General features: G+C 40.1%; 1 protein-coding gene across 1 annotated transcript; it reads right to left on the bottom strand.

The window, feature by feature from the left end:
- Positions 1 to 5,137: 5,137 nt before the first annotated feature.
- LOC144738528 (synaptotagmin-11-like) lies at positions 5,138 to 12,853 on the bottom strand. Its single transcript, XM_078621544.1, has 3 exons — positions 12,147 to 12,853; positions 10,191 to 10,311; positions 5,138 to 7,775 (listed from the first exon to the last, which is right to left on the bottom strand). The coding sequence occupies exons 1-3, from the start codon at positions 12,777 to 12,779 to the stop codon at positions 7,483 to 7,485; spliced, it is 1,047 nt and encodes a 348-aa protein (XP_078477670.1). The 5' UTR covers positions 12,780 to 12,853; the 3' UTR covers positions 5,138 to 7,482.
- Positions 12,854 to 13,125: the final 272 nt, after the last annotated feature.

Genomic DNA, 13,125 nt, shown 5'->3' with positions numbered 1-13,125 from the left:
GAACAGAACATGATTTAGGTAAAGTTACAAATTTATTAAAAACTGGCTATTTATATGACTAATTGTTGGCAGCAGCAGGCTGTGGCATTTTAGGTGATATATGCTTGACTGCGTGAGAACATGGATGATGGGACTTGCATTTGTGCGTATTTAGGAGAGATGAATGACTTTGACTCAGTCGACCACGACCGACTAGCAGCTCTATTAAAACAACTGGGACTAGATAAAAACGACATCAACTTCATCATTACTCCTTATTGGAAGCAAACAGCCCAACTCCGATATGACAACGAATTGACAGACCCAACACCAATACAAAAAGGTGTACGACAAGGCTGCCCACTTTCACCCAGTCTTTTCAACATCTACTCGGAGCAGATTTTTGATCGAACACTAGCAGATAAAAACATTGGTATTAAAGTCAATGGACAATACACCAACAACATCAGGTATGCCGACGACACTGCACTGCTGGCCGATTCGGAACAAGACCTACAACAAATCTTGGACGAGGTTGCCACAGAGAGTCAAATATGGGGCTTACGAATTCATAAAAAGAAAACAAAGGTTATGAAGGTCAGCCGAACTACAAGCGAAATAACAATCAAGCTTGGCAGCGAAAAATTGGAACAAGTACACCGATTTAAATACCTTGGTGTAATCATTGACGATCAGTTGAACCATGAAGTCGAAATCAAGAGCAGAATTGAACAAGCAAGGCAAGCATTTATTAAATGGAAAACACTCCTTGCAGACCGCAACTTGAGTACATCACTGAAACTGCGCACACTGAAATGCTACATCTGGTCAATTTTGCTGTACGGAGTAGAGACGTGGACACTGACAACAACAGCAACAAAAAGGCTCGAAGCTTTCGAGATGTGGCTGTATCGAAGAATGCTGAAAATCCCATGGACAGCCAAAACCACCAATACACAAGTTCTGCAAGATATGGGCACTGACAGGCAACTGCTGAAGACCATCATTAGCAGGAAGTGTTACTACCTAGGCCACATTGCCCGAAACGACCACAAATACCAGCTATTAAAGCTAATCCTGGAAGGAAAAATCGAAGGGAAAAAACGACCAGGACGGCCAAAAACGACATGGCTCAGTAACATCAAAACATGGCTACAATTAACAACAGCACAAACTCTACACGCCGTGCTAGACCGGGACCAATATCATCGTGAAGTCGCACACGCCGTTAGGCAGCACTAAAGAAGAAGAAAGTGTTTGGCAACTGTTCAGTGTGATGCTCCATCGCATAACCTGGTTCTCATCACACAATGTTGTTCATTTGTAAATGTATTTGAATTTAATGTAGATCATGTCATTACACTATTTGATTCATTACAAATATAAGTGTTGTCACAAAACATAACACATTTGACTTAAAACTTTCGTGACTGCAGGAATTCATATTCTTGGTTCTTTCGGTAAAGTTACGAAAACAGAAAATAAAACTAATAGAATAAAACTTATAATAAAATAAAAGCAAAAAACCCACGACGTTTCGATCGCAACACAAGCGGTCTTCGTCAGGCGGAGAGACAAGAGGGCAAGCCTCCAAATGCAACTGCTTATAAGGGTTTCCAAAGTGAGTAGGTGGGGGACAAGAGTTGGGGGGAGGAGAGCTTGTGCAACGTGAACAGCATGGGCGAGGCAGCCAGTCAGACAATGTGGGGGGAGGAAGGGGGTAGAGATAGGGGGAGAGAGAGGGGGTAGAGATAGGGGGAGAGAGGGGGGGTAGAGGAGACAATGGGGGAGTTGGGAGGAGGACTCTGCGTACACAGCATGGGCGGGGAGACAATGGGGGGGGGAGGAAGGGGGTAGAGATAGGGGGAGAGAGAGGGGGGTAGAGAGAGGGGGAGAGAGGGGGGGGGGAGTTGGGAGGAGGACATCATAAGTCATGATCTATCCACCGTTTGATTAAAAGCCTTCCCCACGTCATCGCCATCCCTCAGTCTTCATCTTTATTTTGCGCATGAGGCGTACCAGCAGCTGAAGTATGAGTCACTGCAACGCCAACGCACACCCTCCCTGGCAGAGCCAGGCAGAGCCAGGGAGGGTGATCTCATCGTGACCTATGGACATACCGTTTCCTGTGCGCCTGGCACAAGTGCTACGTTTATCGCTGATTAAATTCTGCCGAGGACAAACGCGTGTTGGAAAGCGTTACAGACTCCAACCAAATGCATGATTTTTCTTTCTTCTTGTCTCATTTGCAGCTTTGTTTTATAAATTATTCTAAATGTAGCATCTAAGTATGATTTCCATACCATTCCAATGCATTAACACGGAATTATTCTTACACGCCATTTAATACTTTAAATGTGAGTCTTCAGAATCGAAGGTTAACGATTGATTGAATTTGAGACACCAGTGCAGTATTAGTCCGAGTATCAAATCTCAGATGTGTGCCTCTATTTTGTCATTAAACAACGTTTTTATTTTATATTTTTAATTCAATGTGGATTGATCAAAAGGGTAATTCCATTCTTCATTTAAACAAAATGCTTCCTTTGATCATAATTAACCCAGGACATTTTAAATTTAACAACGGACCATCTATTATATAGTGGCCCTGGCTAACGAGGGCCATTGCTGTAGTACTCACAGGTGCATAGCACACGAATTTTCTTAAAGTGTGACGGAATATTTTTTTAACACTATAAAACATTTCCTTTACTGTTCAAAAGTAACAGATATGCTTTCTAAACCATTAGGATTGCATTTGACACGCATACGGTAACTACAATATGGTTATATGGTGATTATCGTGATTCCAGTATGGTTATTCCAATCATCTAATGTGATTCAAATCACCCAGTGTGAATGTTCGGGGATCGAATTCTCAACACAACTGGTCATGCACTCCTTGAGTTAGATTCACATCATGATGAAACAGCCAACACATATTGCCTTGGTGACCTCCCTTGTTGTTGGTGATGGATTCATGGCCACAATTTAATCAAATATGGAACGAAAATGAACAATTTGCCAACACATGAATCATGCCCCTTATATTTAACCTATCTCATCCAATGCATCATGACTTGATGTAATGTTTTGCTTTCTGTCTTCAATGCTGTTGTTCTTAAAGGGTACCCAAATAATAACACAATTGCTTATGCTGTGCATACATGGCAAGAGCACAACTTGAATATACTGCAAATAAGAAATAAGACTTTACAATATGTTGTATATATGTTTGTTGAACTTCTTTCGCCACCGTACGTAGCCAACCGTGCTAATCGGAGGTGCGGGGAGACAACAAACTAAACACAAATAGCAGTTTTAAAGAAATTCGTTTTCAATCTTGATTTAAAAGTGCATCGCTCCACTGGCTTCTTAATATCGGAAGGAAGAGCGTTCCAGATTGCAGCAGAAGCTCATCTGAAAGCGCGCGATGCAGCGACCGCCTTTGTTCGATGGCTCGCCAAAAGATGCTGCGAGGATGACCGGAGTTCGTGTTATGGTTTATGTTCCTTGACGAGATCAGCAAGCTATTGTGGTTCATTCTAGATTTGAAGCTTTCGTGACTGCAAGGATTCATATTCTTAGGTTTTTTTCGGTAAAGTCACGTAGGTAAAAAATTACAATTAATAAAAGTAAAATAAAAAAAATCACGACGTTTCGGAGGCAACACAAGCTTCCGTCTTCAGGTGGAACCGTCACAGCACGACTTACTTGATGCAGCAGTCGTGCTGTGACGGTTCCACCTGAAGACGGAAGCTTGTGTTGCCTCCGAAACGTCGTGATTTTTTTTACTTTTATTAATTTTAATTGTTTACCTATTGTGGTTCATTTGTGGCATGCACTTATATTGTATTCGTTCATCAATTGGGAGCTACTGCAGCTCAGCGAGCACTGGACGGACATTTCCAGTCCACTGCTGGATGAAGGCTTCCCTCGGCTGTCTTTTGTGGATATTGTTTGACCATAATGTCTCACGCTGGTCACTGCGAGTTGGTGAAACTTGGGATGGGGGGTGGGGAGAGTCCTGCGTCGGTTCGTGTTGTCAGCCATGGCCGGGAATCAAACTCGGGTCGCTGGGTTACCTGCTAACCACTGTTGCATAACCTCACCCCAATTAGGGAATGCACAAGGAGATTGATGAATCAGAATGGTGTCGTGCCAGAGACATTTTTTCCAAACAGCATCCTGCCAGCAGGCAAAGAGGTTTTGCAAACCTCTTCATTGTAATGCCACCCACTTTTATAGCCAACAGAGAACCCCTTTTGCACTCCCTATATTCGTGTTTTGTAATATTATCCCAGTGGTTGCGACTGACAGCTTAAATTATTCTGATTTGACGGGCGTTAGAAGTCGTGTAATTATCAAGCGCTGCACCAAGGCAGCAACAGTTGGCAATGTCTTCTTGGTTATTTCGGTAAAGTCGCGTAGAAGGGAAATAATAAAATAATACAAATAAAACATAATAAAATAATTCTCACGACGTTTCGGCCACAACGCAAGCAGCCATTCAGACGCTGTCTTTCCGACGGACCTGTTCTTCACCTGAGGACGGCTGCTTGCGTTGTGGCCGAAACGTCGTAAGAATTATTTTATGTTTTATTTTTATTATTTTATTTCCCTTCTACGTGACTTTACCGAAAGAACCAAGAAGATGAATCCCTGCAGTCACGAACGCTTTAAATCGAAAGTTGGCAATGTTTTGACCGAAGGTGGTTAATTTATTAATAGTTTTATAGAAAAAATAATGATGGGTAAAAAGGGTCAAAGATTTTTTTTTAAACAAAGATGAAAAAAAAAATCTCAAACACATTTGTTAACATTTATTTTTTAATGTATGCAGTAATTATATACAAATCAATAACGTAAGTAAAAAAGCACGTTTATATTTACATTTTGAATAGTTTAATGTACGGTAGGGTCTGTTAATCATATAGCATTCAAAACATGATCCGTGTAAACAGAATATATCACTATCCTGCACAGATGGCCAAAATACTGTGTATGGTATTAGGAGTAAGACAATAACTTTGCATAAAATAAAAATCACTGAATATAACAAGTGACTTCATGCTTAAGTCATTGTGATTTTGAATCCTCCCTCTCTTTAAAACACGAAATAACACAAGGTGTACACAACAGGAATGCCGTTCATGAATTCGTTTGCAGAACAGATTTAATGCAGTACGCACTGTATACAGCAAAGGTGCACATTTGTCCCCCAAGTGCACGAGACAATGTAAACATTCACAGCATTTTCTGAACAGGCACACGAGTGGCACAAGCAGGCAGGACACCAAAACGAAACAAAATAAATATATGCGTAAGTAAATTAATGTTTCAGTTGACACGACACGCCTTGATTCAGATGTGGGACAGAAGCTGTCACTCTGACAGGGTCTGCATGGTCCACATACATGGCGACCTGGCATATTGAACACTGTAATATGACCCGATGTGCTACATTATATATATACTGGTATATATATTGCGATATTACATTTGTGCGATCAATTATGAGCTGTCGTTTTCATGATGCCTACACACATGCACGCTCACGTTTCATATGAATATGTGTAATCTAGGACTAATGTATGTATGTGCATAATGAGTCATGTTTGTTTCAATGTATATAATAGGATTTTGGTTTTAGCCAGATGGTAGTTGCTATTCATTGTGTAGGCCAAAATTCCATTTCATTTTATATCCAGCTGTTGAAGGATTCATCTGATGTATTTGTATGCAGTGTATTCATATATTCTGAATGCTGTTAAGAAATATTATAGATTGTGGAAAATTCCACGTTTTCTATTGTGGATAATTATATTAACTTTAGTTTCGACTTCCCGCTAATGTCTAGAATTTGTGCAAAACGATACTTCTAAAAGGCAAAGGTATGGCCAAACGAAATGTGCAACAATCAATAAGTTGACATCATGTTTGATTTCCGCTTATAAAAATGAAGGTGTGGGTAAGTGGAAGTCTTTGGGAGGTGAGGGTACTGCTCGTGTGCGAGTAATATTTTACTCCTGAAATAAAGTGCATCAAGCCATGCTTATAGTCTGAAGGGATTAATTTCCCCAGAGAATTCAAACGAAACTAAACAAATTAAACGTAAGTAAAAATGAAACAAAATATATATTATAAACTAAACTATTTTAATTTTAATAAGTAAGGCCGACTGAGCTCTATAGCTCTTTTTCAGAAGTCACCTGGCCACAAATGATAGCTCAACGAATTGTCTTGTCATGTGGAAATTTATAGTCGCCAAATACTCTAAACACATGTTTATAAATGTGGAGGGAAACACGGGAGGACCCGGACAAAAATCTACACGACCATGGGGAGAACATGCCAACTCCAAATATACAGGCGTCAGGGTCGGGATCGAACCCACAACCTCCTGTATACCAGGCGAGGCAGCTAACATCTCGTCACTGTGGCGACCCAATTAAATGACTATTATTATACTGTGCACTGTTTAAAATTGCATTCGTGTATTCTATCAAGTTTACTTTTCCCCAGGTTCATGTAAATCTTATAACGATTCAAAATGCTCTGATCGAATTGCCTTGTGCCAATTGATAGTTTAGCCACAGGTTATTTAATTTTTTTTTGCCACATTTACATTTTACAGTGGCTGCGAATATAAACACTTATTAAGTGACACATTCAAATAACACCTACAACAATAAATACATCAGGGGCATGAACATGTGATTTTATATGGTTAGGAGATGTTTCCAAAACAGATGCGAGTGGACCTTTACTTATCAGGTGACCAAGTGAAATGATTCATAACTTAGGCCCCCAATTTTATGAAAATGGCAAACGAGGTATACGAGGAATAAAAATAATACATGGTTATAATTCTTAAGCCGTGTAAAACAAGGCGATGTATTTCATAATCAGGGGGTATGAAACCAAACCCAATTCCAGATCCACTTGTAGTCTACTTCTGTGGATCAAAATGAGTTTGTTTCGTGATGTTATCAAATTATTTTTGTGCCAGAGACAATGATGCTCCACTATTTAGTCAAATATTTGTCCTTTTTAATGGTTTTGCAAAATGGCATATGTTTCAAGATGTGTGGAATATATCTACGTGTGAAATGTCAAATATTACATTTGTAAATAATGCAACGTCAATTTTCCAGGCCAGAAAATTTAGAGGATGTTTATGTTGCTTCTTAAGCTGAAATGTATAAAGGCATAATATTTTTAATGGACTGCTAAAACTATTGGAAGCTAAACTTTACTCATTGTTGATCCACAGTGATGTTCAGTAAAATACAAAAACACATCTAGTGTACCCAGTGGCCTAAAACCTGGTCTCCACGACCTTGTTTATATCTATAAAGTGGCACAAAAGTTTCCATTTCCAGCCCATTACATTTTCAAGCAACTCTCAATAATATATACATAGATATGCAAATAAAATTGAACAAATAAAACCGCTGCTACAGATTGTTGTGGTCTTCCGGAGGGCCCGGTTGTCGGCAGTCAGCACTCGCTCAGCGGGTGCCACTTGGCGATCTGGCGGCGTGGATTCTCACAAACCTCGCGCCAGTGCTCAGTGCCAGGCCCCAGGGCCAGCCTCCCAATCACCTCGTCCTTGGTGGTACGGTCAAAGTCCACCACTGTGAGCTCGACGGCCAGGTCAGAAAGGCCTTCCTCGGGCAGCTCAAACACAAACGACTCGTTGAAGACTGGGTTTAGCGTGCACTTCTTGACGTGCGTCTTCTTCTTGGCAAACCGTCGTTTCCCACTGTATATGTTCACCTTCACGTATGGGTCTACGGTGGGGGAATAACAGACACAAACATAACCTTCAACCCATGACTCTCCTGCAAAATTGAACAATGTAACCACGCTCACAGATGGGGCTTTTACAGCAGTGTACAAGGTGGCATTATCGCGCTGAACAGAGGGCTTCTTTACATTCATAGACGAGGGATTAAAAAAATGAATGTAGGAGCAGAGAAGTGGAAAAGTCAGATTCCTAGTGGAGCAGAAAAAAGGCTTAAGACCTGGAAAGAGGTGACATGAGGTGATGGTAACTGCATTTGATGAATGATGCAGAAGTGAGAGGAGTAGAATTAGTACGTGTGCTTACATGGTCATGAGCATGTCCTTGGTAATGAATAGTGAAGTCATTTGGGAGAGGTCAGTGGGTTCTATTATTTTTTTCCAAGCTCTACAAAACAACCGTTTCTATTGTCATTGAGTGTCTGGCCCCATTGAGGACCGATACTACTTGTTGTGCATGCTTTGCCTCCTGGTACACATAAACCTTATGTGAGCAACGTTTGCTGGTTTCAGGACAAAAAGATTTCATGCATATAATTCGCCTCCTGTATATTCCTTTGTTCAATGAAAGTTACTGACCCAACTATAGAAATGTAAAAGTTCTACCATTGGCTCAGAGTTGAAAGGTTGTACCACCGAGTGTTTGAGCAGGCGATCAATGCTTTCACTTTAATTTCCACTTTCACTATACTACACCTTATGTTGTGTTTTTCACTCATACAACTCTTCTAATTCCGATGCCAGTCGCTCTTCACACTAACGACCTCTTAACTTGACCTCTCTCCTCCTCATGCTCGTACTGTGTCTTTAGATATCATTGCATTTGTAGGCATTGTGCAAGATTTGTTTGGGAATATAAATCACTTTTTTAAATTACCAAAATACCAGTTTATGGTAAACTTAATGCAAAATTTTTGAAAACTCCGAGTCTATTAATTTTATGGATACAAATACTGTAAAATTAACACATTCTGAAGAAAAACCTCGACTTTCCTTAGCTTGGAAGTCTTGTTAAATACACTGTACAAGTTAGGGTAAACTCAAAATTATAAAAAAAAAGTTAGCATTGGGGATTTAGATTTCCAGATTTTATGTTCTCCAGTGTTTAGTGACAGTTTTCACAAAGACAACATTCACTACCTCCCCAAAAGACACATTTTTAAATACCATTCTCATTTAATGCAGCTATCATATGTTCCATTCCTTAAAAGATCTCCACTTTTAAGTACGGACTGTGCTGATCTCTACTGGTGGTCTTGAGCTAATGCCAACAATTCCATATTTCTCTCTTAGGAAACACCCATGCCGCATGGCACGCACCCGTTTAGTTCCAATAAAGCGTTACACTTTTGGGGATTGGTAATATTCACGAGTGGTAGTGCATTTCACACTCGTTACACAGGTTCCCAGTTCGAGTCCAGTGGCTGCCCTGGTTAATACCGTATATCTGGTATCTACTTCAGAGTGGATGTTAAAGATCCAGGGACATTATTCAAAAAGAGAGTAGACCATGTGTGCCGATATGAAGGGATATATCTTCTACATTTTACAAAGAACTCCCAAATGTATTGATGTTGGAATACCACGCGGCAACATTGTCCCCTACTGCCAGATTATACTGTCTATGAAACATAGCACCTTCATAATTGGCTTGCACTATAATAATGGCGCATATACCACATGTTGTTAAATAATTGTTGATGCTTATGTTATCTATGCATGCGGTACTAGGGAATGAGTCAACCTCGGACCAAGATTTAGACTTACAAACTGAGATATGTGGGGAGGGAAGGCGAGTGGGGGCATGGAATTACATATAGGATTTCTATATTGCATGTTCCCTTTACCCAGGAAAGCCTCGCTTAGTCTCAAGACTATTTCGCATGAGCAGCCTATACTGTTACGACGCTTGGCCAATTCGACTTTTTGTCTGGCATGTGGGAGAACACCGGAGTCCTCGGAGAAAACGAAACAAAAATATTGCATGATAATACTCAAAGCTCGGCACAAGAGAGATTTGTTAATCCATTATTTTACTGCCATCTCCTGGCCACCTCACATACGAAGCCTACCATGCCTGGTATTATTTGTGCTAACCAGGCTCAACTGTGCTTTTGAAGATCTAACAAGTGAAGGTGTGTTCAGTGTGGTTTGGTGATCTGATAATTTTGCACATAAAAGTCAGAGTTTCAAATGTTGAACGTGCTAATTTGAAAACTGCATTTTTGTTGTTGATTTAGCAGTCATGCACAGTTTATGTAAAAACACCAAACATTTTTTTTATTAAGAAAAAATCCTGTTCTTTGTCCGTTCAAAAAACCACAGCAATGTATTCACGCTATTATAATAAGGGTGTTGCCATTCGTCTGGTTGTGACTTTTTGGTGTTTTGAGCGGCCATACCTGAGAGACCGACGATGTCTGTTTTTGGAAGGTGCCTTGCCTTCAGCACAACCACAGTTAGTCTGCTCGCCGCTGGGTGATAACACAGCGAGACCAGGATCTCTCCGCGTCCCACCGATTTCTAAACAAGACGTAAACGTGCAACAAACGAAAAGCGATTACGATTGAGAAACGTCATCGTGATATAGAGACGGATGTCAATAACTCTAATAACTGGAGCATTTTAAAATCAAGAATATACTCCACATTGCTGTTTAGTGAATTTCACCAGCGACTATAATGCATCACGATTGATAACCAAGTCAAATGGCACAGAACAACTCCAAAATATGGGACTGTGACGCTATTTTCATTGCCTCTTCCGCGAGGCTCTTTTACTATATTGTGTTCCTTCATGATGTCATGTTGTCGATACAGTTGTTTTCTGTAAGAATTATAATATATGTATCCAGCAACAATTAATATTTCTACCTTTAGTACTCAGAGGTTGCCAAAGTAGATTTAACAAAAAAATAATATGTTTTGTGCAGCTATTGTTCCCAATATGTAACCTTTACGTAACTAATTTACTGTACAGGAACCATTAGCTTACAAATTTACTCTACTCGAAAACCAGATGCAATTGCATGTGGGTATCTGGAGTTCAAATCGAGGATCTTAGCTGCACCATGTCAGTATGCAGAAGTATAACACCGACTACATAATGTTACCTCCTATTGGACTAATTTAATAAAGTAACATTATACATCGTGACTGAATTCGGAATAAAAGCATGCATTATAACATATTTTATCCAATTTTGATCCTGAAATGCTGTGTTTTGGACACCATTAATCATTAAAGCAGCACACATTTAGTTAATGTCCCTGCTTTGTCTGTGCACACAACTCTATGATCATCATCATCCAGCTAAATGGTTTTTAGCTATTTATTAAATTGATTATGTTTTTGTTTTTACAAACGTGATAATGATCAATTACATTTATGAACATGGTACTGGATATAATCCAGGGTGAGCATCAGTGAAAGGGCTGTTAAGTGATAATTGAATGATAATAGAAAAGTCATGTTTATATATAAAGAAAATGTTGCAGCTAACGAGCACCCAATGCAATGTTGTTTGCATAGGAAAGGGCTTTAACCAACACTGAATATAAAATACCCGGTGATTAATATAAAGGTGGTGAAGTTGATGAAGATTGTGATAAAAATAAATTATGGGACTCATTAGTCGCATACAATGCATTAAATGTGTTTCAAGTGTGTTTGATTGAACACCTTATTTAAAAGCGTTTAACATTTTTAAGTACTCCATAATTGGCACTTTATTTTAAGGCCTTTCAGTCTTTTGTCAATGTATTATTATTATAAACGCGTCACTACACCAATAGTAATAGTTATTGGAAAGCATAAATACATTTATTATCATATACTGTTCTCCCTTAACTGAGCATGGTGATTTATGTGGGATTTATTTTTCACTCGAGTGTAAAACAGAGAAAATCATCCGTGCCATGGTAAGCTTCACATCGCAATTTTGGGCAGAAAGCGGGACCAGCTTGACTCATTTCATTTCTGTAATATGAACTGTGTAACAAAAAAGACTGCCTAACATATAAAGGGTAATATAAATGAATATATGAATATATTATAAATTAATATATTAATTTGAATATATAAGCACGTAACATTAAGAAAAAAACCAAGATCCTATTCATAAAATCGTCCAATTTATTGATTTTGTTCTGTATGATCTAATCCTCTAAAACAATATTTTAATTGTTTTAATGCTCAATCCTTATTTCAAAAAGTGTAGGCCATGTGCAAAGCTTTCTGCCGAGTTTAAATGCCAGGAAATGAATAAAGTTTTAAATCATGAGTATAACATCGTTTTGCCATATCCTATCAAAGATGTGAGTTACAGCTCTCCGCTCCTGTGAAAAACAATTACCTCACCTGTACATTTCTCTTTGTGATGTCTCGGCTCAAAAATACCTTGTCGGGACTCAAATCAATTCCAGCCAAGGGCACCATCACCTCACCAATAACGTCATCTCGGGAGAATCTATCAAAGCTCAGAACGAGAAAGTGCAGGACGAGACTCTGGAGCTGATTGTAGGCAATGCCATAGAAGGTAAACGTTTCGTCGAACATGGGATCCAGCGTTCTCCTGAGCACTCGTGTTTTGATCTTGTGCTTCTTATCAGGCAAGATGGTCATTTTCACGTATGGGTCAGAGCTGCCCGTCTGATCGTCCATTACGGGGAGACTGCGCGCCTCCCGAATTGTGACCACAAACGCTTGCTTTTGGAAATTGTACTCGACGGCAAAGAGGAGTGTGCCCAGGTGTACGTCTTCACTGTCAAGAGAGAACGGGGAAGGGCTCTTGCTCGACGACAAGTCTTCGGCGCCTCTACCGTCGCAGTCGGTGCGACTTGCGGGAGAGCTCTGCTCGCTGAACGAGCGACAGGATGGGTTTTGCGGCGAGCCCAGTTCGAGCCCGGGTGTGCTGCGGATTGTGTTTTGGTTGCCATCGGGGCTGGCCAGTGTGAGATTGCCGGACTGGGCTAGTGTTACATTTTGAACCATGACGGGTGGCTTTAGGCTCCTATTTTGGTTGTCCTTGAAGGGTTCCACCTCGTGTTTGTTCTCATAGCACTTCACTTCGCCAACTTCTTCAGAGTATACATTTATGCCCTTTAAAATGTGAGCAAGTTTAATGGGCGACGATTTGCTTGCTCTCCTGGTTTTACCCAGGCAACAGATCCACGCGTATGCCGAGGCTGAGAGTGTCACGACCAACAGCGTGACGCCAACGAGTGCCAGCACAATTGGTGACACGTCTGTAAAAGAAGGGGATGAGGCACATACATGACACACCAATATTAAGATACAGGTACCGATTTTATCAAAATTATTTTCAAGTACAGTATTC

The sequence above is a fragment of the Lampetra planeri genome, chromosome 3 (assembly GCF_965212315.1).
Source record: "Lampetra planeri chromosome 3, kcLamPlan1.2.h2, whole genome shotgun sequence".
Classification (NCBI taxonomy): Eukaryota; Metazoa; Chordata; class Hyperoartia; order Petromyzontiformes; family Petromyzontidae; genus Lampetra; species Lampetra planeri.
This window is presented reverse-complemented; position numbering and strand designations above follow the sequence as displayed.